This window comes from Geotrypetes seraphini, chromosome 1 (assembly GCF_902459505.1).
Source record: "Geotrypetes seraphini chromosome 1, aGeoSer1.1, whole genome shotgun sequence".
NCBI lineage: Eukaryota > Metazoa > Chordata > Amphibia > Gymnophiona > Dermophiidae > Geotrypetes > Geotrypetes seraphini.
In genome coordinates this window covers 276,044,782-276,072,525 of record NC_047084.1, presented here as the reverse complement: position 1 = coordinate 276,072,525, position 27,744 = coordinate 276,044,782, and the positions used below count along the sequence as shown (strand labels likewise).

The following is a 27,744-nucleotide window of genomic DNA, read 5'->3' as shown; positions in this document are numbered from 1 at the left end:
GAAAATAGTCAGTCATTGCAATACCTTCCTGATCCCAAAACTCTGTGGCCATGACCTTTCTTGCTGACTCTTGGGTCTTGAATTTCCATGGCCTTGGAGAACCTGAGTGCTGTCATTGCATGGACTGTACTTTTCTCTCAGGATTATAGTGGTGTAACCATGCTTCATCAACAGTAACTAGTCGTTCCAAAATGTTGGCACCAACTCACTGAAAATGTTGCAAAATCAACTTGGAAGTGTCCACTCAACATTGTTTTTCATCAACATTCATACATCTGGGCACTCACTTGGCTGACAACTTCTGCATACCCAGCAGCTCATGGATTATACATCCAATACATTCCCAAGATATCTGTAGAATCTGAGCAATTATTTTAGCCAATATTCACTGATCTGCCAAAATCAGGTCATGGACATGGTCAACAATTTCAGAAGTAGACACTGTTTGAGGCCTCCCAGACTTTGCTGCATCTTCAGTCTTGAAATCTCCACACTGAAAATTTGATCACCATTTCTTCACTGTGGAGCATGATGGACATTTGTCATTTGCATCAAATATTCATGGTTTTCCTTTGGAGCTTTCTTATGCAGGAATAGGAACTTCATGACAGCTTGGAGTTTCACACTTAAAAATTCCTCACTTTTCGTTGACATGGTTCAATCAATGATCTGAAACAATGTCAAAACATAGCAATATGATTCTGCAAATTGGTACTTTGCAAAATAAAATAACACTCTTTTCAGCTATAGCAACAAAATAAAACTCAGAATTTAGGAAGTTGGGTGGGCTGAGGAATTACTAAAGACAGACCAAGACCAACCCACATGGAAAAATTAACACCCCCCCATACAAAACTGCAAAAGTGTTTTTTAGCACTGGTTGGAACGCTGAATGCTGTGTGCTGCTCCGACGCTCATAGAGGTCCCATGAGAGTCAAATCAGCACACAGCATTCAGCGCGCAAGCTGGTACGAAAAACCGCTTTCACAGTTTTGTAAAAGGAGGAGGTAAATGATTAGACAAAGTCACAAAATATTTATTTTAATTTTTTTTAAATGCCAACTTTGAAAATGTGCATTATTTATATTTCTGCAGCTTATTCCTCTAGATCAGAAGCAGCCAATTCCCGGTGCTCGAGAGCCACAAGCAGGTCAGATTTTCAGGATATCCACAATAAATATGCATGAGATAGATTTGCATCTCAAGGAGGCAGTGCATGCAAATCCATCTCATATATATTCATCGTGAATATCCTGAAAACCTGACCTTCCTGTGGCTCTCGAGGACCGGAATTGCCTACCCCTGCTCTAGATTGGCCCCGAGGCAGGAGGCAGAATAGGTGGGAGGTGGGGCCGAGGAGTGGGGCTGGTGAGAGGTGGGGCACAAGAATGGGGCAAGGGGGTACAAACCATATGAGTTCATGGGAATGAATTACTAAACATACACTTGACAGAGTTTGTATGTAACATTGTGTGATGTCTGGCCTTACAAAAGAATCTGTGGTCTGTTGTTCATCGCTACAGCTGTCGAGTTGTTTGTTCTGTGAAATGAAACACGCATCTAAAAAAAGCAAAGTTTCTCTGTTGGATTGATTCAGAATTGTTCTCATTCCCCTTGTCAGAGTCTGTCTTGAGGCTTTAGAGAGATACAGCAGCATTTTGAAGTGATTACTAAACCTTAGTTACTTTCCAGCAGTCATGTGAAATTTCTGCACTTCCAAAAATGTAAATGAATCTTAAAATTCTCATCTCTTTGTAGAAAATAGGTCCTTGAGGCAACTACAAGTGATACATCTTTATTCAGCCAACTTAATCCATTTATCATTAGCTCTCAAGAGCTAAAGTTCCCTTCAAGTCAAGGCCAAAAATATGCAATGAGGCCCTAGATCCCTCATCTCGCTATAATTGACCCCATAGGAAACCTCACAGCTGTTACTGCATGTTACGGCACAGTGGGATAATAATTAAACAATTCATTACCTCCCATTTCCATGTGGACTGAAATATTTGAATATGTGACTGCTTTACAATTAGCTCAGCAATGCCTATGCTAATTACCTCATTTGTGGCCACACAGGAGCTGTTGTAGCTAACATAGATTCACTGCTTAGTAGAGAATTGGCACGGGGACAGAAATCAAACCCGTCCCTGCCTATCCCCACTGGAATCAAAACCATACTTGCCCACTGCAATTGACTCCATCCTCATCCATCCCTGCAAGTAATCTCTTCAGTCCCTGCTCATCCCCATAAATTTCAGAAGTAATTATTTCATTTAATTATGCTACTGAATACAGAATGACATAGTGACTGTTACCCGCATGAATCGGGTGAAATATAAGATTGATGGCCGTGGGTATGGGGACAGGGCCATTCGCTACCCCACAGAGCAGTGAATGGCCTTGTTCCCGCAGTAAAGTATCTGTCGCATGTTGCCTCCCTTCCCACCCCTCCTGGTCAGCAACCTTCCTCGCAATCATGCAGTTCAGCAGCCCTCTCCTTCCTCCCTCCCAATCAACATGGTCCAGGCATCTCTTCCCCTCATCGGGCCATCTCCCTTCCTTCCCCTCACCTTTGCTTGAACTTTTCAGAGTTTTCTCTCTCCAAGCAGCCCAGACGCCACAGTCTTCTCACAAGTTGTATGCCACCCAGGAGAAAACAGGAAGTTGCATCAGAGGAGATGCTTGAGGGAACTTGCACACGACCTATGAGAAGGCTGGCATTCGTGCCACTCGGAGAGAAAACCTTGATTCTGAAAAGCACCCGCAAAGGTGAAGGGAAGGGAGGGAGATGGCTTGACGAGGGGAAGAGGTCAAGTGGCATTGAAGGGGAGGGGAGAGAAGAACAGACACTGAAGGGAAATGGGGAGGAGAGGAGGGAGCAGACGCTGCATGGAATTTGGGAGGGAGAGGGAAGCAGATGCCACATGGAAGTGGAGAGGGGAGAGAGAGAGAGAGAGGGGAACAGACACTAGAAGAAAGTGGCGAGGCAATAGAGGGGAAAAGACACCAAAGGGAAGTGGAGAGAGAGGGAGGAGCAGACGCTGGATGGAAGCATGGAGGGGAGAGAGGGGAACAGGCACTGAAGGGAAGTGGAGAGAGAAGAGGAAGGGAGAGAGGAACAGATGCCAAAGGGAAATGGGGAGGAGAAAGAGGAGCAGATGCTGGATGGAAGTTGGGAGGGGAGAGAGAGGGGAGCACATACTGGATGGAAGGAGGAGATAAAGAAAAAAAGGGCACATGCTGTATTGGGGGAAGAGGATAGAGTTAGTGAGATACTGGAAGGGGCGAGGGAAAGAGGTGGCAAGCTGTAGGTAGAAATAATGAAAGGGAAACTGAGGACTGAAAAGTACAAAAGTAGACAAAAGGTAGAAAACAAATTGAGAAGGAAGAGCAGAAAAAAGGAAAGGGAGAGGAGAGAGAGAGAGAGATACCAGAGCATTGAGGGAGGGGAAGGAGACAGATTCCAGATCTGAAGGGAGAGATATGCTAAAAACCACCTGGGGGAGGGAGTGAAAGATGGAAGGGAAGAAGACAGAGATGCCAGACCTTGAAGGTGAAGAAGATATGTACCAGCCCAATGGGGTGGGAGGGAGAGATGGAAGGGAAAGGCAGACAGTTTCTGGTAGAGGTATAGAAATAGAGCAGATGTTATATGGAAGAGGCAGAGAGAAGGCAAAAAGTGGATGGAAGGAAGAAATGACAAGAAGATGAGGAAAGCAGAAACCAGATAATAAAGGTAGAAAAAAAATTCTATTTCTTTTCTTTTTTTGCTTTAGGATAAAGTAGTACACTTCTCTCTCCATATTCATGGGGTTTAGGGGCAGACCCGGCCCATAAATATGGAAAAATTGTGAATAACTTTAGGGCCAACTCTGACCCACCCCTGCCTCCCTCCTGCCTCCCGGACCAGTCCAATGTGCTTACTTTTTAAAGCCTGGTGGTCTAGCAGTGAAAGGGGTAGGAGCAATCTTCCTATGCTCCTGCCCCATGCAGAACAAAAATGGCTGCCGTGAGTTGCCTCGAGACCATGGGAACTCACGGCAGTCATTTTTTTCTCAGTTCTGCACAGGGCAGGAGCGATCTTCCTACACTCCTGCCCTACATCACTACTAGACCACCAGGAGAGGGGTAATGTTTGCATAGCAACACTGGTGGAATATAAGTCATACAGTAGAATTTTGAACATATTGAAGGGGAGACATAGTTTAGGCGAAGACCTGTGAGAAGCTATTTGCAGAAATCTAGGTGAGAGGTGATAAGAGTGTAGATAAGGGTTTTGGTTGTGTGCTCAGAAAGGAAAGGTCAGATTATGGTGATATTATAGAGGGATAAATGACAGGCTTTAGCGGTCTGTTGGATTTGTACAGCGAAAAAGAGAGAGGAATCAGACCAGTGGTCCATCATGCCCAGCAGTCCACTCACGCTGCGGCCCCCAGGTCAAAGACCAGTGCTCTAAAAGAGTCCAGACTCACCTGCGTACATAAAGATGCAGGTGATGAATTAGACAGCACTTCTTCGAATGCAGATAATAATCACAATGATAATTGTAAAGTATGTACTATATGAAAAACAAGTGTTTCAGACAAAGTGTTCCCCAGAAACACTCAGCATCTCCCTTCCTCCCTCCCCTCCCCCCGCTCCCTTGCACCAGTCCTTCAGAGAAATTATCAGTGCCCTTCCCTTTTCAAACCCAGTATTTATTTCAATGCATTTCTTTTACCCCCACCTCCGGTTTGCCTCTTCACGCACAAACCTCTGAGTCAGGGTGTACTATGTGCTCTACACGCTGGTCTAGCAGTGCTCTCCTCTGGCTCAGGAGTCAATATAACAAAGTTTAGCTCAGCTTTTGTACACAATTTTATGCACTACTGTGGATATGCTATGTTAAAATGAGCTTTGCACATAAGCTGAGCACAAAGACTTGCTTTGATGTCAGCACCATAGACATCACTATGAGGGGGCAAGTACCCCCCTCCCATAAAATGGCTTGGCCCCCCCCCTTTGCTATCCCAGTTTCACAGACCTGCCAAGTCTCCCACTTTTATGGAAACTCCCATTTTGGCTGGTTATCTCCCAATAAGCAGCAGCGGCGGTGGCAAAACAATAAAAGGAAAGTGAGGAGCTGCAGGCTTCAAGCATGTGTTGTCGGCACTGCCGGTCCTCTGCCCCAGAACAGGGAGTTGACATCAGATGAAGTGGGGAACTGGCAGAGCCGACAGTGCATGCTTGAAGCCTGTGACTCCATTCTTGCTTTATTTTTTTAGTTTTTACCACCACTACCACTGTTACTTATTCGAATGGAAGAGAGGGGAGACGCTGAATGGGTAGAGACAGAAGATGAGGGGACATGTGGGAGAGAAATAGGTATGAAAGATGCTGATGAAGAAAAAAAGAGGGGAGACACTGGAAGGATGGAAACAGAAAGAAGGGAGACATTGGTTGCAAGGAGGAAGGGAAAGAAAGAGGGGAAATGCTAGAAGGATGGGGACAGAAAGAAGGAAGAGAAAAAGGAGGGATGCTGGATGGAAGGATAGAAAGAAAAATAGAGGAGACACTGGATGGAATGATAAGGAGAGAAAGAGAGGAGACGGATAGAAAGGAAGAGGAGAAAGAAGGGAGGTGCTAGATGGAATAGTGGGTAGAGAAAGGGGAGATACTAGATGAAAAGATGGAGAGAGGAAAAGATGCTAGATAGAAAGATGGGGAAAGAGAGGACATGCTGAATTGAAAAGGGTAGAGAGAGAGAGAGATTGCTGGGTAGAAAGATGGAGGAAGAGTGGGTAGATGCTGGATGTAAGGATTAGGAGAGGGGTGAGACACTGGATGGAAAGATGAGGAAGAAAGGGGGGATGCTGGATAGAGGGGTGGGGAAAGAAAGGGGAGATGCTGGATGGAAAAGGGAAAGAGGATAGCATTAGTGAAAGTGGGGAATAAGAGAAAGGGGCATGGAGAGAACAAGGGTGAGAGAAAGATGACAGGCTATAGGTAGATGAAGTTAAAATAAGGACATTAAAGACTGGAGTAAGAATTAAATCTGGAGAGAATGGCAGAAAAATAAATTGAAGAAAATTCAAAGAAAGAGAAGACAATGACAAATGAACAGGAAACCCTGTTAAGAGAATTAAGAGAAGATGAAGGAGAGCAGAAACAAGGCACTGGGACCAACACCATTAGAAAAAGAAAATCTATTTCAAAAAAAAAAAAGAAAAAGAAAATCACCAGACATCAAAGATAGGAAAAAAAAAAAGAATTTTATTTTTAATTAAGAACATAAGAAAGAAAATAAGAATATCTGTACTGGGTCAGATCAATGGTCTACCTAGCTCAGTACCCTTTTCCAACAGTGGCCAATCCAGGTCACAAGTACCTGGCAGAAATTAAAAAAAAAAAAAAATAGGGTCAAGTAAACTGGAAGCTATGTTAATAAAAGTTGATAAATGCAAATAAAACACAAAATAGAAAATAAGGCAATGCTTTATATTGAACTAATTTAAATACATTTATGACTAGCTTTCACAGACCAACACTTGCTTCCTTAGGTCAGGAGAAGATACCATAACAACAGTATACTGTTCTGACCTGGTTTAATGGGGTATGATGGGCTACCAGATTTTTGATTTGAAAAATGAGGACGTATGGACCTGCTCCTTTCTGCCTCTGGCCCACCCCATTCCACTTTGGCCTGCCCCATTTCACCTCTGGCCTTAACTCTACTCACAACCCTGCCCCATTCTGCCCCAGAATCCCAGCCCCACACAAACCTCATCTCTTCAAGGCCACTTCTAGAGGGTCCTCTAAAAACAGGACATGTCCGGGTAAATCCGGACATCTGGTAACCCTACCCCCTCTTATACCTAACTTATTCCCCCTGTTGCTACCCCAAATATTTCTGTCTAGAGATGCCACTGGTCAGCAAACATTAATGAAGATATTAACTATTGCAGCAGATGCAGACCAGAAGGCTGTGTGCAGGGTTTTCTAACCCAAGGATTTTAATGCACGGTCTGAGGAGAAGTAAAAGGTTAGCTTGGGGTCAGACTTAATAAGGATTTCATGCCTGTTTCTTCTGTTTGAGCATACAAAGCTGCTTTGCTGAAGAGGATAGATTTTAAAAAGAAAGACAGAGCTGAAGGGAGGTGTGCTGACTGGAACAAAGAGCAAAATGCTGGATTGCTGACAAATATTTGGTATTGCACAAATTGTATAGCCTTCTCTATGGCAATTTGTTGGACTGTGTTTGTTTTCAGTCTTTCATTGGCATTACATGTTATCTTTAACTAGGCAGACACCCTACTACCCAACTCAGGTACTCTCTATCTCTTTCTTTCTTTCTTTCTCTCTCTCTCTCTCACAAATTTCCCCCAGCACAGCAGCATACTCTGTCTTTCTCTCTTCCTTCCTCTCAATTCTTTCTCTCTCTCTTCCTTAAGTCCCTCACCAACACTGTCTTTCTCCCATCCAGGCTCCTCTGTCTACTTGTCTATGAATGCATGCGTGTGTGTGTGTCTCTCTCTCTCTCCCTCTCTCTTTATTGCCTTCCCTTCACCAGACATTCTTTCTGCTGCCCTGTACTCTCTCTCTTTCCCTCCCTTCTGCCCTACTGTCACAGCCTGCTCACCAGCTGCTGCAGCCCTTCAGTTTTCCTGGGCCTTGATGTTCAGAACCTAACTTCAATACTAGGGCAATTAGCACCAGAGTAGCACTCGCATTAATCTGTACAGGATATTTAGAAGGCACTAGAAAAGGAAACAATGTGTGGGCCAACGATGATTGCAGATTGTATTTAAATGTAGTCAAACAGATGTTAATGAGGTAATTTGGTATCTCCCTCCCCCCACCCCACCCCATGTTCAAAACAGCACAGAAACAAATGCTGCCTTTAATGCTGGAAACATTCCTTCAGCTTGAAGGTACGATTGGGCGGTTTAAAGAGAGAATTTATTCTGGATTTTATTCTTTAAACTACTCATTTTGATTTGGAGGGGAGGGGGAAGTGGAAGGAAGCCCGTGCAAGCCTCCAAGCACTGGTAGCGAGAAACAAATATCCGTGAGGCTAAGCAAAACTGAAAAGTGTAAGCACATATTGGCGCCTGTTTTCTGAGCTTAAATAAAAGCCTTTCAAGTGGGGAAAAAATGAAAACGTTATATTTAAAGGTGCAAAAGAATGGTGCCAATATGTACTTCACTTCCGGGTTTGGCTGGACATTCGCACAACAGCTGCACTAACCGCTAAACTTATGTGCATGTACCAGGCATATTCTTCTCCTTACTTTCAGTCTCATAGCATGCATATAATTTGAATGATAAGTGCCTTGCCTATTATGAGTGTTTAAATCAAACTTTAAAATATATTTAACACTGATTTAAAAATAGTACGGAGTTTTGTGAGACCTAGGATGTATTTCTCTATGGCAACAAAGCACTTGCCATAGAAAGTTTCCTCAGATTATTCTGGAAAAACACTGAGGTCTCTTTCTCCGTTTGTGGAAATTAAAGAGCAAAAGGCATTTGTTTCTGATAATACGAATTTAGATGAATATTATTTTTGTGTGGCCATAATTATTGAAGATATTCAGCTTGTATAGAAATTGATTTTGTCATTGAATAATGTCAGCCAGTGCACATAACAATTTTAACTGAGGGTCCTTTCTGGAGAGAAGTAGCCTGATTATAATAAAAATCATACGTCAACACTTAAAGGATGTTGATGTCAATACCCATTCTAACTGATATGGTTAGCTACTGTAACTATCCAGTATGTTTTTATCACTTCCATAGCTTTAATTTCCTTATAAGGAGGTAGCTTGCACTCCCATCTTCTTGCCCTCTTGACTTGACAACTGATACAAAGCAGGTTTCTGCTGCTCCCAAGTATCAACTTGCCATTTCAACACAAAGAAACTGTAGCACACGTTGCATACATTGGACCATAATCATTAAGAAATTGTTTTCCTGTTCTATGCCTCCAAAAAAAATATCTAAACTGAGATGGCTATAAATAAATAATGCTTTCTCCTTTTATTATTCAGTGTTATTGTCCTCACTCCTTTAATATCTATTCTCAGAATATATACTTGCATACAGTATTATTTGTGAAATAAATAGTTCTGAGATCTTATCTCATGAAGCCACATATGCACCTTCTGTAAGTTGCCTGTATAAAGTTGGCATAAAATAAGCGTCTTGTTTTTATAGGCATCCTCTTCTGAAATTACTGCCTACCTGTTTAGTAGTAGTAGAAAGAGAAGGAGATAAGAGGCTACAATTAATGGCATATCAAAAAACAACTTATTACAAGTATCATGGTAAAGGGTAAAGGAGTTGGGACTTGAATATCAAAGTGGTTTACATGGGGCAGTGAAGCATTAAGTGACTTGCTCAGTGGGAACTGAACTCACAACCTCAGGGTGCTGAGGCAGCTAATCTAATCACTTAGCTACTCATCCACCAATATACAGTGGAATCTTGGTTTACGAGCATAATTCGTTCCACAAGCATGCTTGTAAACCACATTGCTCGTATATCAAAGCGAGTTTCCCCATAGAAAGTAAGGGAAACTCATTTTGATTCGTTCTACCTCCTCCTTCCCCTCCCCCCCCCCGAGGCTACCGGCGCTGCTCCATCACCTCCTCCACCCCCGCCCGAACCAGCATCGCCCCCCCCCCCCACACCCGTGAATGCCCCTCCCCCCAAGAACCACATCGCACCCCCATGCTGGAAGCGGCATCCGCCCACCCTATCTCCCAAACAAGCTCCTTACCTCATCTGCTGCTTGCCGGTGCGAGTGACAGTAAAATCTCGCCTCTTCCTGGGCTGGGCCTTGAACATCTGCGCATGCTCAAGGCTTCTGGCTCTCGTTCTCTCTGAGATCTCGGAGATAAAACTGATGTCTTAATACATACATGATGCCCCACTACAAAGACATTTAAGACTGCTTTGGCATCCCTGTCTCCTGCTTACCACCTATCCCTCCCTCTTCCTGTGATACTATCATTAAAATACTTTCATGTTTTCCTTATATAGAGACATTTGTCAACATTTGCTTATTTTTGATCTGAAGAAAGAAAGGTTACCTTTAAAAGCTCGTCACACAATGCATACTTGTGCATGCCAATCTACACATGTAAAAGTTGCTATTTAGACGTGGAAATGCTTCTAAATTAAGAGCTATCGAGGAGTATTTTCAACATGACGTCTAATTACGATTTTGGACGTTTGGGGAAAAATACCCTAAAATCCAGTGAAGACAATGACCATCTTCAAACCAGAAAAACATCTTTTTGTTTTGAAAATGGCCATTTTCTAGATGTTTTTGAGCTTAGTGTGTCTATTTTTGACCAAAATATGTCCAAAAGGAAAACACACACAAACAAGCCATTGGGATATAGGAGGGGCCAGCTTTCTTAGTAGAATGACCACACAGACATCTCAGCAGAGCATTGGGGTATTCTAGGGGGCACTGCAATGAACTTTAATTTAAAAGGTCTCAGGTACACATCTCACCATAACTCGCTTATATTGTATGGTGAGCCCTACAAACCCCACCCCAAACTACCTCTACACACCTGTACACTCAGTGGCGTAGCGAGGGTGAGAGGTGACTGGGACGGTGGTCCTCTTCTCCGTCCCCCACCTCCACACGCTTCTTCCCTGCCCCCTCAGGCCACATGTGCACTGTTTCCCGTCCCCATCCCTCTAACGTTCCTGGCGTGAGTAGCAACCCCCAACCTGCTGTCGCACCAACGAAAGCTCTTCCTCTGACTTCACTCCTTAGGCGCGGGTCCAGGAAGTGACATCAGAGGAAGAACTGACACTGACGCAACAGCAGGTTAGGGGTTGCTGCTCATGCCAGGAATGTTACAGAGGTACGAGGGAAGGGAAGTGGTGTGCATGTGTGGCAGTGGGGGAGAGGGCGGGGAAGGAGCTGGAGGGTGGAGAGGAGGATGGGTGCCTGCGCCCTCACCAAGACGGCACCTGGAGCAGACCGCCGCCCTTACTGCGTCATTGTGTGCACTATAAAAATAGCCCTTATGCCTGCAGGTGTCATCTTTACTTATATCTGGCCAAAAATAGACCAGATATACAATTCCAGTCACCGGAAACGGCCCAGCATTGAATATCTGGTACACCATTGAAAGCGCACAGGACATTGGTACGCTAACAATCTTACCCTGACATTTGCAGCAGGACAAAGGTGCGCCATTGATTCTTCCAGTTTTAAGCCTTACTGTTTGCGTTCTGAAAGGGTTGGAGGGAACTCTCCCACTACACTTATAAGTCCTCATGCTCCCGTTGGGGGGGGAGAACCCCCCACTCCACTGAAAACTCTCGTTCTCCTTCCCATTTTCACTCTTCGGGAGTTTTCAGTGTAATGGGGGATTTCCCTACACCCACACACCCACACCCTCAGCGGGAGCGCGAGGAGTTGTTGATGGAGTGGGGGGGGGTTCCCCCTCAGAGCGCAAAGGGTAAGGCCTAAAACCAGCCGAATTGGCAGCACGCAAATGGCAGAGCGGGATTGTCAGCGTGCCAATGTCCTGCATGCTTTTGACGGGTCACCGAATATCCAGGCTCAGCGCCAACTGCAGGAGTTAGCTAGAATCCCTCCCACAGCCTCAATATTGGCCCCAAGCTGTTTAACATATTAATTAATGACCGGGAGAAAGAAACAATGAGTGTTTCTTCAGCAGTAGCAAATGGGGGGGGGAAAGCAGCATACATACTAGGGGGGGGGCATGTAATCTTGAGCAGGGCACCAGGATGCAATTTTTACGATGCCAAGGCAACCCAGCACCCAAAGGTTTTTCAAGCCCATTGAACAAATCCATAGTCAGATCATATCTACAGTACTGTCTGCAGTTCTGGCTCCCCCAACTCCAAAAGGATCTAATGGAACTCAAAAAAGGCCAGAGAAGAATGACAAAAAAGAAGAAGGGCTGGAACACCTCCCTTATAACGAAGGGCAAAACAAGTTAGGCTATTCAGCTTGTAAAGGAGATAACTGAGAGGGGATATGATTGAATTTATAAAATTATGAGTGGACTGGAATAGTTAAATAGGGAATGATTGCTTAGCCAACATTAAAACAGGAGGACACTTCATGAAACTAAGAATCAGTAAATTGACAACAAATTGTAGAAAGTATTTTTTATGCAGCTATGAAGGTGACGTTCAAAAGAAGTTTGGACAAGTTCAGGAAGAAAAGTTCATTCAAAATGATTAGCCAGGTAGAATTATCACTTGTAATAAATTCTGAGAAACTAATCAACCTTTTGGCATCTGCCAGGTACTTGTGACCCATCCTGGCCACTGTCAGAGACAGGTGTTGGGCTCGATGATCCTCACTCAACATGGCATACCTTAAGTTCTCATGTTTACTATGAGGTGACAAAAGTTTGAGAATGATTCAATTAAATGAATAATGTCCCTTGAAACTTCTTAAACTTGAACAAACTGGGGGAATGGGCGGCGAGATGGCAGATGAAGTTCAACGTTGAGAAATGTAAAGTATTGCATGTGGGAAGCAGAAACCCAAGGTACAACTATACGATGGGAGGGATGTTATTGAATGAGAGTACCCAAGAAAGGGACTTGGGGGTAATGGTGAACATGACAATGAAGCCGACGGCACAGTGCGCAGCGGCCGCTAAGAAAGCAAATAGAATGCTAGGTATAATCAAGAAGGGTATTACAACCAGGACAAAAGAAGTTATCCTGCCGTTGTATCGGGCGATGGTGCGCCCGCATCTGGAATACTGCGTCCAATATTGGTCACCGTACCTTAAGAAGGATATGGCGTTACTCGAGAGGGTTCAGAGGAGAGCGACACGTCTGATAAAAGGGATGGAAAACCTTTCATACGCTGAGAGATTGGAGAAACTGGGTCTCTTTTCCCTGGAGAAGAGGAGACTTAGAGGGGATATGATAGAGACTTACAAGATCATGAAGGGCATAGAGAGAGTAGAGAGGGACAGATTCTTCAAACTTTCGGAAAATAAAAGAATAAGAGGGCATTCAGAAAAGTTGAAAGGGGACAGATTCAAAACGAATGCTAGGAAGTTCTTCTTTATCCAACGAGTGGTGGACTACTGGAATGCGCTTCCAGAGGGCGTAATAGGGCAGAGTACAGTACAGAGGTTTAAGAAAGGATTGGACAATTTCCTGCTGGAAAAGGGGATAGAGGGGTATAAATAGAGGATTACTGCACAGGTCCTGGACCTGTTGTGCCGCCGCGTGAGCGGACTTCTGGGCATGATGGACCTCAGGTCTGACCCAGGAGAGGCATTGCTTATGTTCTTATGTATGTATTTCAGATCTCAGAGAGAAAAGTTCAATTTAATGACAACATGAATGAGGTTGCGAGTTCAATCCTGGCATGGGTCTTGTGACTCTGGGCAAGTCACTTAGCACTCCATTGCCCCAGGTACCACAGTTAAATCTATCCCGATAGGGAAAATACTTAAGAGTACCTGATTAATATTCAATGTACTGTAAACCACTTTGGGTGCATCTCTGCATAAAAAAGGTTGTTAATACATCTAAATAAATAAAAATTAATTTACAAATTGTAATGCAAGTGAAAACAACACATACTACTAAACTTGTATCATTTGGCCATTATAGTTGCTGATTGATGTTTTATTCTGGTGTGGTTTTCAGCCTTACTGCCCATGTGTGCCATAACTGCTTTAAGAGGCAAGAGAAGCTCCAACGTTGTGGACAATGTAAGTTTGCCCACTACTGTGATCGAACCTGTCAGAAAGATGCCTGGACAAATCACAAAAATGAGTGCTCTTCTATCAAGAAGAATGGGAAAATACCTAATGAAAATATCAGGTGAGAACTGATCTCTTACATCTTTTCTTTCAGACTTTTTTGCCCTCTCCTTGCTTTGCCCCTATCTAGCTCTTGAAGTTGAATCACTGTCGAGCAGTGACAGTCTTGAGTGCCTTAAAGGCATCCCCAAGATTTTGACTTTGACTCCATAATATATATATGGAGCTATTAAAATGGGATGGCATGTTGAATGAGTTCCAAGCATTGGCTAAATTTGCCTAGGATCCCAATATACAGAATTTTATTTCATTTTATGCATTTATTTGCGATGTGAAATAAAAGAAAAAAAATGTTAACATCATGAATGCTTGGACGACTGGTAAATGCAGGGTCAAGGAAGAAAGAAAACTAGTCAGCATATCGGAAGGAATGCTGGCAGAGACTCTTTATGTGCTAATAAATAATAATTGAGATACATTACTTGTGCTTTCTCCTTCTTTGACAGGGGAAGCTAAGCTCATGTTCCATTGTATTTTCAGCTGGCCTTAGCCAGTTCGTCAATGCAGTGGTCTTTAGTCTTCATTTAACAAGCCTTCTATTTATAAAACCTATAGAAATAGAAACTGTTGCCATGTGAGGCAAGAGAGGATTATAGTTCACAATGGAGCAGGCTCTCAACTAAAGATCATTTGGCTTCATCGATGATGGATGATGAATAAACCTGTCTGACCTTTTCATTTTAAACTTACATAGCTTCATACAACTCAAAGGCATTTTTGCATCTTGAATGAGCTTTATGGCTTGAAAGTTGGCTCCTAATTTTTTTCAGTTCCAGTACAGTTGGAAATAGAGAATGACACGGTGACAAAATTCATCACCGTTCCCATCCCTGCGGATAACCGCGGGAAATAATCCCATGTCATTTTCTAGTGTCTATTTCAATCTCAATCCTTCTACACCAGCATTCTTCAAAGCAAAGCTTGCGGGTCAGTGGTTGTGGCCATTCATACTCTGATTCTTCCCTCTTTCCTTAAAGAATGACATGAAGATGGTTTCCCGCGGTTATCCGCGGGGACGGGAACGGTGATGAATTTTGTCACCGTGTCATTCTCTAGTTGGAAACAGTTTTTAGTGAATTTACAGTGCCTGGAGTCTTCATTCACAGCTACCCCAATTGTATTCCCATTCTTACCCCTCTGTTCAGCCTGGTCATTGTAACAATAATCTTCATTCAGGGGTCCCTCAGGAACCCATTGCATGAGCACCCAGAGTCTGACCACTAGAGTTGCCATTGTGTGACTGGGTCTCTTTCTCTTTCCCTCCAGTTTTGAATACTGCTTCTGAAGTACACCGAATCCAGGCCACTCATGGGCAGGGCAGGATTAACCAAAAGGCCAAGTAGGCACGTGCCTAGAGCCCGAAATGGTCAGGGGGGCCCGATGAAAGAGGGCATTAACATTGTTTTTTCCAAACGGAGCTGGGCCCCTCCAGCATCGATCAGCAATGCAGACCCCCCCACCCCCAATTGGCAACGCAGCCCCGCCCCATCGATGGAAAGTAAGACAAGCAAGCAAAGTGGGTAAGAAAGGCAACTGGAACTGTAATTGTACAAGCGGTTCTGCTTGCCCTAAGCTTCCCTCTGGCGCAACTTCCTGTTTCCACCTGGGTGCATGGTGGGGTGGGGCGGGGCATGGGGGCCCAGTGTACTTGTGTGCCTAGGAGCCCTCGATGAATTAATCCTGCCCTGCTCATGGGAGCAGAAATCTAGCTCACTGGTTACATAGAAACATGATGGCAGATAAAGACTAAATGGCCTATCCAGTCTGCCCATCCGGAGTAACCATTATCACTTCCTCTCTCTAAGAGATCCCACGTGACTATCCCAGGCTTTCTTGAAATCAGCCACAGTCTCTGTCTCCACCACCTCTTCTGGGAGACTATTTCACACATCTACCACACTTTCTGTAAAAGAGTATTTGCTTAGATTACTCCTGAGCCTATCACCTCTTAACTTCACCCTATGCCCTCTCATTCCAGAGCTTCATTTCAAATGAAAGAGACTCGACTCATGCGTATTTACACCATGTAGGTATTTAAACGCCTCTCACTAGAAAAATAATAATAATAACAGATCCGTTTGTTTTCTGAATATCATCTGGCCCAATGGTCTTAACCAAAAAATAGAATGGTACACGTTCTACTAACTTATTGATTTTTTATTTTTGGGTGTATAAGTATTGTTCTTGACCAGCAGAGTTTTTGGCGGAAATGACGTAATGAGGCACGGAGCTATAAATCAGATGCTACAGTGAAGTCAAATTGTGGACGGAATAGGAAAGAACTCCCTGAAGCAGCCATTCGTTGTTGAAACAAGTGCCTTGTTGGACTTTTTATTTATTTATTTATAATTATTGAAATAATATACAAGTAAAACAACTTGTGTAGGCAATTCGAAAGAAAACAATATGTATCACAGAATATCAACATAATAAGAGTCCAATATTTCTCCTTAGACCTCAAAAAGTTTGGAAGGGGAGAATGCTTAATATTGGGGACCAAATTCTACATGAGGAAATGAAATGAAAAGGCATTAACGGCTTATTGGCCCCTTAACAGTCCAATTATTTCCCATTTTACCCCCTGGAGATTTTCTTCAAGCCTAGGAAGGCTCGTAAATGGTCTGGAACAAAGAAAATATATTTAGTCCCAGCATATTTAATAAGGCATTTGCATGGGTACATCAATTGAAAGACTGCACCAATTTCCTTAGTCTCTTGTCTCATAGTTAGAAAAGATTTCCTTCTCGTTTGAGTCTCTTTATTTACATCAGGAAAAACCCATATAGTTGACCCATAAAGGGAATTAGAGATTTCTGAAAATAAAGTTTCAATACTGAATTCAAATCTTGTTGAAAAATAAAAGACACAAGCAATGTTGCTCTTTCTTCGATTGTTGTAGTAGTCTCCAATATAGCTGACAAATTATCCAAATCCATGGTAGGAGGAACTGGCTGGATCTGATTTTCAATCTCCAATTCAGTCCCAGGGTTTTTTTTCATAGGCAAATAATAGATTTTGTTTAATGGAGGAATAGCCTCGAGAGAGAAGTTTAAATTTTGTATTAAGTACTTCCTAAACAGTTCTACAGCTGATATTTCCAAAGTCTTTGGGAAGTTCAAGAAACACAAATTGAGTCTTCTGTTAAAATTTTCTAGCTGTTCAATTTTTTTATGAACCACCACTTTATCTTTGATCAAACTATCAACTGTTGTTTTCAAGGTTTTTATATCTTCATGTACTAATTGAAATTTAGTTTCATTGTCAGCTTTAACATTTTCAACAGTTTTAGACAGAGTCCATTTTCCTCACCAGTTCTGATGTTTCTTGGGCAGTCTTCAGTACTGTTCCTTCCATTCTATGAAGAACTCCTCAGACGTCCAGCAGGGTGACCTCCGAATGGGCTGAGGATAAGACCCCAGCAGCTGTTGGTTTCACTGCGGGATCTCTTATCGCCTGATTACCCTCCAAAGAGTACAAACCCGCAACCATTTCGGTATCGGGCTCACTCTGACTCTCAGGCGATTGCACCGCGGGATACGGAGGGACAATGGGAGCTGGAGGCGATAAAGAAACTTCCAGCTCAAGCGCTGGTACTAAGTCCCCAAGTGCCGGCGCAACCAAGCCTCGCTCTCCAGTCACCAGAGGGGCTCTGGCGGTAAAGGCGAGTAGGGTCTGGCGCATAGGAGTTGATGTATCCGTTGTTGGAGGTCCCATTCGGACAGCATCTTTCCGTTTAGTGTGAGGCATTCTCTGAAGGAAAATCTAGCGAAACCACTAGCGAGGTAACCGCTCACCTGACTAAAACTCGCAAGCCTCCGCCATCTTGGCCACTCCCCCCCCCCCCGCCTTGTTGGACTTTGACATTGGTTCCTTATATTCACTTCGGTGCCATACATGTTTTTGCAGGAAGATCACTGCATCCAATCGCGATACTGGTTTTGATAACAGCTGTGAAGATAAGTTCTTTTACCTGTTCTCTGTGCACAGTGGCGGGATATGTTCCCGTTTTGAAAGATTACATTTTGAGGAATAGTGGAGTTTTTTTGCCCATGATACATAATAAGAACGGCTAAAAAACTCATTGGGTTGCCGTCTGTATATGAAATAAAGTTGAGGTTTTTTCTCCACTTTAATGAAATGGTTTTTCAGTGGGCATTTCCACCACTTGGTTAATAACATTTTTTTTTATTAGATTGATTTAAACGCCTCTATCATATCTCCCCTCTTGTGCCTTTCCATCAAAGTATGCATATTGAGATCTTTAAGTCTGTCCCCATACGCCTTATGATGAAGACCATGTACCATTTTAGTAGCTTTCCTCTAGACCAACTCCATCCTTTTGATATCTTTTTGAAGGTACGATCTCCAGAATTGTACACAATATTCTAAATGAGGTCTCAGCAGAGTCTTATACAAGGGCATCAATACCTTCTTTTTCCTACTGGCCATACCTCTTCCTATGCACCCTAGCAGCCTTCTAGCTTTTGCCGTCACCTTTTCAACCTGTTTGGTCACCTTAAGATCATCACGTACAATCACACCCAAGTCCTGCTCTTCTGTCGTGCACATAAGTTCTTCACCCCCTAAACTGTACCATTCTTTCAGGTTGAACTCTGGTCTCCCTTAAAACTGTACACAGCACTTTCACTGAGCCATAATAGGGATAAGCATTCTTTAGTGTGCATTCAGCTTCTTAAGGCATCATAAAAATAGTTTGCACTAAAATCAATGTGCATTAACCTATGAATTAATATTCAGTCAAGTTCCATGCCTTAAAAAGTTCTAAGCAGGTTAAAAAATGTTTATTAACAGAAGGGTGTGAAATGAACCACAAGAAGTTGAAAAGTACATGCTGTAAGCTTTGCTTAATGATGTGTTTTATGCAGTTGCAGCAGTGGCAGTAAAAAATTAAAGGAACCATTGATCTGAATTGGAGGCTCCCTGGATTGCCTTTAAAACATTTTCCCAAACATATGTTTATTGTCTATTTGTGTCTGGACTATATTGTAATCTCTAAAAAGACAATACTGTAATGTCTGTTATGTATATCTACAAATCTCTGCATATACCTTGTAATGCCAAAAAAATATTAGTCAATAGTATACCACATTCAAACATTAGGGAAAGGGATTGGGACTTGTATACCGCTTTTTATACCGCTTTTTTGTAGTTTTACAACCACACTCAAAGCGGTTTTATATACAGGTACTTCAAGCATTTTCTCTATCTGTCCTCAAGGTCTCACAGTCTAGGTAATGTGCCTGGGGCAGTGGAGGACAAGTGATTTGCCCACAAGTAGATCCATTTCCTTCTAGAAAAGTGGTTCTCAACCCTATTCAGCAGGCACATGTAACTCAGTGGCGTACCAATGGGGGGGCGTGGGGGGCGATCCGCCCTGGGTGCCAAGCACTGAGGAGGTGCTTCCGGTCCGGTCCGGTTCCCCCCCCTGCGTCGGGTGTCGCGTCTGGAAACAGCCTGCAGCAAGATCGTGATGCCAGCGATCTTTGCCTGCTTTGGCTGTTTCCTCCGCCACGGTCCCACCCCTCCTCTGATGTCAGAGGAGGGGCGGGACCGCGGCGGAGGAAACAACCGAATCAAGCAAAGATCGCTGGCATCGCGCGATCTTGCTGCAGGCTGTTTCCCCAGGGAAATGAAGCGGGGAGGCCGGGGGAATGAGCAGTGCTTCGTGGTGGTAGTGGTGGGGCTGAGCGGTCCTTCGAGCTAGTGGGGGGGCAGCAGGCCTTCAGGGTGGGACAGGCAGGCAGACCTTGTGGGGGGGGAGACAGGCCTTCAGGGGGACAGGCCTTCATGGAGAATAGGCAGGCAGGCCTTCAAGGAAGACAGGCAGGCCTTCGGGGGAGGGGTGATAGGCTGTCGGAGGAGGGTACAGGCCTTCGGGGGGGGACACGCCTTCAAGGGAGGGCACAGGCCGTCAAGGGGGGTACAGGCCTTCAAGGGGGGACAGGCAGGCAGGCTTTCAAGGGGGGGAAAGGCCTTCGAAGGGGGTGTAGGACTTCGGGGGGGGTGCAGGCCTTCGGAGGGGGTGCAGGCCTTCAAGGGGGGTGTAGGCCTTCAGGGGGGTGCAGGCCTTCAGGGGGGGCAGGCCTTCAAGGGGAACAGGCAGGCAGGCCTTCAAGGGGGGGACAGGCCTTCGGGGGGTGCAGGCGTTCAGGGGGGTGCAGGCCTTCAAGGGGTGGGGACAGGCCTTCAGGGGGGGCAGACCTTCAAGGGGAGCAGGCAGGCCTTCAAGGGGGGGGGGACAGGCCTTCAGGGGTGGGATGCAGACCTTTAAGGGGGGGAGAGGACTTCAGGGGAGGGGGGCCCTGGTGTAGAAGTACACAGAGGGAAGGAGGAGGGGTTCAAAGAGACGTGCATATGCCGGACTTTGGATGGGAAGAAATAATGGGTCTGAAAATAGAGGAGAGAGAGAGAGATAATGGACATGGGTTTTAGGGAGGGAAGGAACAGAAAGGGAGAGAAGTTGGACACAAGGGATGGTGTGGAGGGGGGAGATAGAGATACTGGCTAGAAGGGTAGTTGGGAAAAGAAAGGGAGAGATGGTGGACCCTGGGGTGGTGGGGAAGGAGGGAGAGCTGCTGGATGAAAGGGTAGTTAAGAAAAGGTGGATCTGTGGAGGGAGACAAAAAAAAGGAAAGATGCCAGACATCCGGGGGAGGGAAGGGAAATGGAAGGGGAGGACAGAGATGGCAGATGGATGGTTAGCACGGAGAAAGAAGAAAGAAGGAGACCCTGGCAAGCAAGTTATCAGAAGACAACCAGAGCCTTGGACCAACAAGATTTGAAAAATAACCAGACAACAAAAAGGTAGAAAAATTAATTTTATTTTCTGTTTTGTGATTACAATATGTCAGATTTGAAATGTGTATCCTGCCAGAGCTGGTGTTAGACCGCAAACGTGAGCTAGGATTTAACAGAGAGAGGAAAAGTCCTTTTTGTTTCTTTATTTTATTTACATCACAGCGCCAGTGTGGTTAGGAGAAGCCAAAGGGGGGTGAAAAAGCTATAAAATAAACCCACCAGGATGTTTGAAAAAAAACACCCAATTGGGCAGGAAAATCAAATCGAAAAACCAATTCAATAGGCTGAATCGAATCGAAATTTTTTTTCCTGAATCTGGCAGCACTAGTTTGCGCTACTGTCTTAGACTTTAGGACCTGGGATTGGGGAGAGATGGCATCCTCAGTACTTTATAATGCAAGTGAAACGAGGATTTGGTTAGACTTTTGAAGGGTCTGCAGAAGAAAAATATTGTATAGGCCGAGGACATGAGACAGCAGGAAATGGGAACTTTTCTTCCTTCTATTTTTGTGAATGGAAAGGCTGAGGATGTCAGAGAGTTCAGTTAAAATATGTGCTTTATAAGAAAATATAATAATGTGTTTTATAAAGTTTATAGCATTGCTGGCCTACGCGGTGAGGTGTTCCTAGTGGTGGTGGTGGCAGCGTGTCAATTTTGTTGAGAGGAAGAGGTGATCTGGGAAATTCTGCTGCGCAAACTCCGGGCCCATTTCCACCCCCCAGTTAGTCCACTCCACTCAACTGGTTCACACACTGAGTGGGGCTTTGGGTGTTGTTCCTGGGTAGTTGTTTTGGGATCTCTTCCAGTGGTTTGTCAGTATCTCCTTCTGGTCTAAGGAAGGAAACTTTGTTAACCTTAGCACTGACCTACAGAATATGTTTGTAACAGCGCTGCTTGTGTGGCATTAGTTTATGTAGTGATCGAAAGAAAAAACCAGACTTTTGCACATTTTTGCACTATATGGTGGGTGTATGAGGAGATTCACATTTCCTGCACAGCTAAGTCCGTGTGAAGTTATCTTGTGCTGTATTTGACATCTAGCAAAGTCTCTGTTTGGAAGGAAAGATCTCAGCTTAAAAATGAAGTGGCCAGAAGTTATGGTAAAAGCAGATAGCGTAGCTCGTTTTAAGAAAGGTTTGGACATGGGGGAAACATCTGCTTGTCCTGGATCGGTAGCATGGAATGTTGCTACTCTTTTGGTTTTGGCCAGGTACTAGTGACCTGGATTGGCTTCCATGAGAATGGGTTACTGGGCATGATGGACCATTGATCTGACCCAGTTAGGCTATTCTTATGTTATGTTCTCATCTGTAGGGGCCTTTGTTTTCACTTCTTATTTTAATGTATTTTTTTTCTGAGAACTTATCAGTGTTTTTTATAATGGGAACAAAAATGGAAGAGAATTAATGTGTATGGAATGGGGGGGGGTAACTAATTTCTTCAGCTAAATAATTAAATCCACCTCAACCAGACATAGGAGAACTCACGCACCATTCACACGCCCTCCAACCAAAAACGTCAAAAGGAAAAAACAGTTCGACAACCTCCTAGCCATTCGAGCTGCAACACTTGACCCCCAACTCTACAACCTATTGACCTCGACCACAAACTACAAAACCTTCAAAAAAGAAATAAAAACCCTTCTATTCAAAAAACACATAAAACCGAACTAACACAATCAGAACTGACCCAAGCATCACCTGCAACTACTCCATATGTACTTCTGATGTCATGACAATTCAGACATAATTTATGTTATGTTATGGTATGTTTGGAATAATGGTTACATATATGAGGTTCAATAAAAGAAAATTTTCACTGCCTGTTTCTATTATGACCATTTATTCAGTTTCATTGTTATTACAAAAAATATTTTTTACATGGGGGGTGTCAAAAAATTATGGGTCCCGGGTGCCACATACCCTAGGTACGCCACTGATGTAACTTGCTTATTTTTCCTAGATATCCATAATAAATATGTGCGAGATAAATTTGCACACATTTGCAAGGCGCCAACAATGTCAGAGAAGAGTGTGTTATCTCAGATAGAACCCTGTGGGAGGTATATTTCAAAGATGAGTATTGCTTTAACTTTGTTGAGTCCACTTTGGCTCTACTTCTTCATCCTTGCTCATGTCCCAATTCATGTCCCAAGAGTGTGCTGAGACTCAAAGATGGAGCACTCAGGCTTCCAGGAGAGAAGTGTAATTATAATTCAAGGGAATTCTAAGGGAATATTTGGAGATTAAGAGGCCCAGAAATTAAAACTGGTGAAAGGATGGGCAGGGGAGGGCTTCAATTGCTGGGAGGGTGTAGATGGGCTGGAGTAAGTCTTAACAGAGATTTCGGCAGTTGGAACCCAAGCACAGTACCGGGTAAAGCTTTGGATTCTCGCCCAGAAATAGCTAAGAAGAAGAAAAAATTTTTTTTTTTAAATTGAATCAGGTTGGGCAGACTGGATGGACCATTCGGGTCTTTATCTGCCGTCATCTACTATGTTACTATGTTACTATGAAAGAGGTTTTAGTTCCATATTCTTTAGAGAGTTACCTCAAGTATTTGAAGAAGCTGAAGTGAGCAGGGATGACTGTCAGCATATTGGACCTGATTCCAAGCTCCTGCTTAACAACGGTTATAGCAGAAGCTCACTTTCCATTCTCTTCAAGAGAAGAACTTAAAATTCTTACTGAAGATAGATTTCTGTGTTCCATTGCACAAGTACCAATCCAGAGAAAACCTTTAAGACCCCCCCTCCAAAGAGTGCCTTTGCTAGAGACTAAGGGCTCCTTTTATCAAGGCGCGCTACAGGGTTAGCGCGTCGGACATTTCATCACGCGCTAACCCCCACGGCAGCCTAAATTCCTAACGCCTCGGCAGGCGGTTTAATGCGCGGTATTCTGCACATTAAACTGCTACCGTGCCTTTGTAAAAGGACCCCAAATTGATGAAGAAGACCCTAGTATATGGAAATTTCAGTGGCTATTTTGTTACAAGACTTCAATGTTTGCAAAACAGTTCCTTTAAATGATATACCTCATTAGTGGTTTAATGCTGGAACAATCCCAGTCTGATATGTTTGAGGGCTTTGTTCTGAAGGACACTTTGCAGGTCTAAAGATCTACAAAGACTATGTTTTCCTCTGCCAGAAAAGACTCGGGAGCATACGTTGACAGATAGCCCATAAGCTCCCTGAAAAGCTCTTGAGTTCAATCAGAGGATGGGCCAGAGCCTACACATGAGAGACCCAGTAGTATATATGTAGATATATCTGAAACATATTCATTATGAATATCCTGAAAAATGGATCAATTGGAAACAGAGGAGGCACCTCCAAGATAGGGTGGAGAACTTTAGTTCTAGGATAAAGAGCTGGAATTCCAGGCTGTTTTACAATAAGTTTGACAAAGGTAATATAACCCAGATGCTCTGGTGAACACTGTTGAGATAGATGCTAGCTTGGATTTACTGCAGTATGTGATCAAGAAATGTGGGCAAGATTTCCTAGGACTTCTTTCCCATTTATGTTTTATGTGGAAAATGTGTTGCTCATTCCCAGACAAGCATAAGAGGCAAGCGAAATGTCAACATCAACCAACAGTGATATTTTCTAATGTAAAAGTCTCAATACAGTTAAAAAGCTGAGGTCCCAACTAGGATCCTAGATGGGACCTCAGCTTTTTGACTGTATTGCGACTTTTACACTAATAAATATCACTGTTGCATGATTTTCAAGTTTCAAGTTTTATTAAATATTTGATGAATCGCCTATTAAAAAATTTCTAGGCAATGTACATAATCAAAGCAATAATGTTCAAGAAACTAAAATATAACAAATATTGACAAGTTACAATATAATTTCAAACAAGACATATCTGAGGGGTAAGGAAAAGAATAAAGTTACAACGTTGGGTTAGAAAAGAGGGAAAAACAAAAGGCTGGGTTTAACATTATCAGAGCACAAGATAGAGATATCTCTAAGGAAGGCAAATACTTTAAAGCTTAAGAGGGTCTTTAAATAAATGGGTTTTTAAAAGTTTGTTAGAAGTTAAAAGCGTCTTTGAATAAATAAGTTTTTAAAAATTTTTATCCTGTAATATCCTGTTCGGTTCTGATATATTGGGGAAGGGCATTCCACCATTGTGGTCCCATTACTGTGAACATATCGGCTCTTCGTGTACCTATGATTTTCAAAGACGGTACGGTAAGAAGTTTTTGTTTGGATGATCGTAATGGGCGTTGGGTTAAATAAGGGATTAAAGATTTTGAAATGAATTGGGGTTCATTGGATAATAAAGTCTTAAAGATGAGAAGCATTATTTTGAACAGAGTCCCATGACTTATTGGTAGCCAATGAGCATCTATAAGTAATGGGGAGACGTGATCAAATTTTTTTGCATTGTATATTAGTTTTATAGCTGTATTTTGTATGGTCTGTAGTCTCCTTATTTCCTTTTGAGTGATGTTAATAACATCTCACTTGCCTTTTTTACTTGTTTGCTATACTTTGAGGCACGTTCTCTTCTTTCTTTTCTTTGGCTACTTGTTCATTCCCAGCCCATGTAATTTTAAAGATTTCCCCTGACATACAGTAAAAAGCTTGTTTGCAACCAAAATCAGATGCTAGCTGCATAAGGCCTTTTTTTTTTTTTAATGCCAGCAAGGGGAACACTTTTTTGGGCAGCTGTCAGTCAATGTGTAACTGTTATTTATTAAAAAAATTTATATTCTGCATAGAACTATGCAATTTCCATATCACATACATAAAATCTTGTTTCCCTTGATTACCACACATAAAACATACATCTCTGAACAACATCATAATCATCACTGTTATGAACATAGATAGAGCACAAATTCAATTAAAACTACAAACAAATCTTAAATCATGCATTAGTGGGACATATTTTAATTCCAACCACAGCAACTGCACAGATAAAATTATATGGATAACTTTACTCATGGATTTTGAGTGATCTGAATTAAATGGATAGGATCACTGAAAATGCACAAAGTTTTATATAGATAAGTTATCCATATAGCATGGCTGAATATTGATTACCTTGGAGAGAATGGCATGGTGACAGAATTTGTCACCGTCCCCATCTCTGTGAATAACTGCAGGAAACCATCCCATGTCATTCTTTAGTGTCTATCTCAATCTGAGACCTTCTACAGCAGCATTCTTCAATGCAAGGCTTGAGGGTAGGTGTTCGCGACCATTCATAATCTGATTCTTTCCCCTCTCCTTAAAGAATGACATGGTGATGGTTTCCCGCGGTTATCCGCGAGTGCGGGGATGGTGACAAATTCTGTCACCATGTCATTCTCTATGGTTTGTTGCATTGTGTTTCATGCTTATGTCATTCATATAAAGAAAGGCGAGAAAGAGAGATGGAATCTATGAAAATTTCAGAGATGAACTGATATTTCAGAGCTGTTGTGTCTGCATCATCACTGCCTTAGTGTCGCATGGGATATATTTGCATCTTGACTGCTCTGATAAAATGTCATGACACTGTTTCTAACTCAGGCTTGCAGCCCGTATCATGTGGCGAATAGAAAGAGAAGGAACTGGCCTCACCGAGGGATGCTTAGTCTCCATTGATGACTTACAGAACCATGTGGACAACTTTGGGGAAGAGGAAAAGAAAGAGCTCATGGCTGATGTTCAGACCTTTACTGACTTTTGGCCACCTTCAAGCCAACAGTTCGGAATGCAGTACATCTCTCACATATTTGGTGTGGTATGTCATTATAGAAATATATGCTTGTATTCTTGGGTAAACAAAGGGATAAGCATTAATAACTAGTAAGCTTAACTATGGAAGATAAAAAGCAAAAGGGACTTGTATACCACCTTTGTACTTATTTTGTACCCGGGGCAATGAAGAATTAAGTGACTTGCCCAGGGTCACAAGGAGCAGTACTGGGATTAGTCCTACTTCAACATAACCTAACAACAAATTTCTAGACCTCATAGCCATAAGTTCAATGCGGTTAACAAAAGATTACGCTATGAAAAATACGAATTATGGGTTACGAATACTGAGCGATCTAATTGGGCAGAAATTTTGAGAAAAGAAAAGTTTTCAACAACTTTCTAAAGTGTTCATAATACTCTGAAAAGCAATTATTGGTGTAAATTGGTTTTAATTAAAATTTAAGTGCATAAATTTAGATGCGGGCTCCAGTGCCTAAATTCTATGTGCGAGTCCAAAAAGGGGGCAGGGAAATGGGAAGGTCGTGGGTGGATTGGGGGCATTCCTCCAGTTATGTACATAATTAGAGAATAAGGGCGATTCATGTTTAATTTAGGTGCCAGGATTTGCCCCATGGCTGTGATTAAAGTTAAGTGCAGTTCCCAGCACTAAGCTCTATTCTATAAATGGTACCGTAACTTTGAGAGGAAGATACAGTGGCATAGCGAGGTTGAGAGGCACCCGGGGTGGTGGTGGTGCCCCACCCCTGCCCTCTTCTCCACCCCCGCCTCCACACCCCTCCTACCACATGCACACTGCTTCCTTTACCCCATACCTCTGTGATATTCCTGGCACGAGCAGCAACTCCCAAGCTGCATCAGCGCCAGCTCTTCCTCTGATGTCACTTCCTAGGTGCGGGTCCAGGAAGTAGTGTAAGAAGAAGCGCAGACATTGGCACGACAGCAGGTTGCGGTTTCTGCTCATGCCAGGAACATTACAGTGGCATGGGGGTAGGGAAGCGGTGTGCACATGCAGCAGTGGGGGGGCAGGGCAAGAGTGATGGGGCAGAGAGGAGGACGGTGCTTGCACCCTCACCAAGACAGCATCCGGGCGGACTGCCCCCTCCCCTTACAATGCCACTGGGAAGATAAAAAGGTTCAAACCAATCTTTTATTAGAAGATCAAGTAGTCCCCAAAAAAGTTATTTAAAACACCTAACATGTTTTGGCACATTAGCACCTGCATCAGGGCCAAAATCATTGGTTTTCAGTACTTTGGAAGACTCTACCATTATTTAAAGTGGTGCAATTTGAAAGTTATATATGTTATCTACATTCTATCAGACTCATGTTATAATTTGTAATTGGTGCCCCTGATACAGGCGCTAAGG

At 43.2% G+C, this 27,744-nt stretch overlaps 1 protein-coding gene across 4 annotated transcripts in view; it reads left to right on the top strand.

Moving 5' to 3' along the window:
- The window catches only part of SMYD1 (SET and MYND domain containing 1), a 104,555-nt gene that overhangs the window by 11,019 nt on the left and 65,792 nt on the right, over positions 1-27,744 (top strand). For all 4 annotated transcript variants that reach the window (XM_033952290.1, XM_033952281.1, XM_033952270.1 and 1 more), the window contains exons 2-3: positions 13,660-13,836; positions 26,186-26,399. In XM_033952290.1, coding sequence (XP_033808181.1) covers positions 13,660-13,836; positions 26,186-26,399 — 391 coding nt within the window. The remainder of the gene's footprint in view (positions 1-13,659; positions 13,837-26,185; positions 26,400-27,744) is intronic.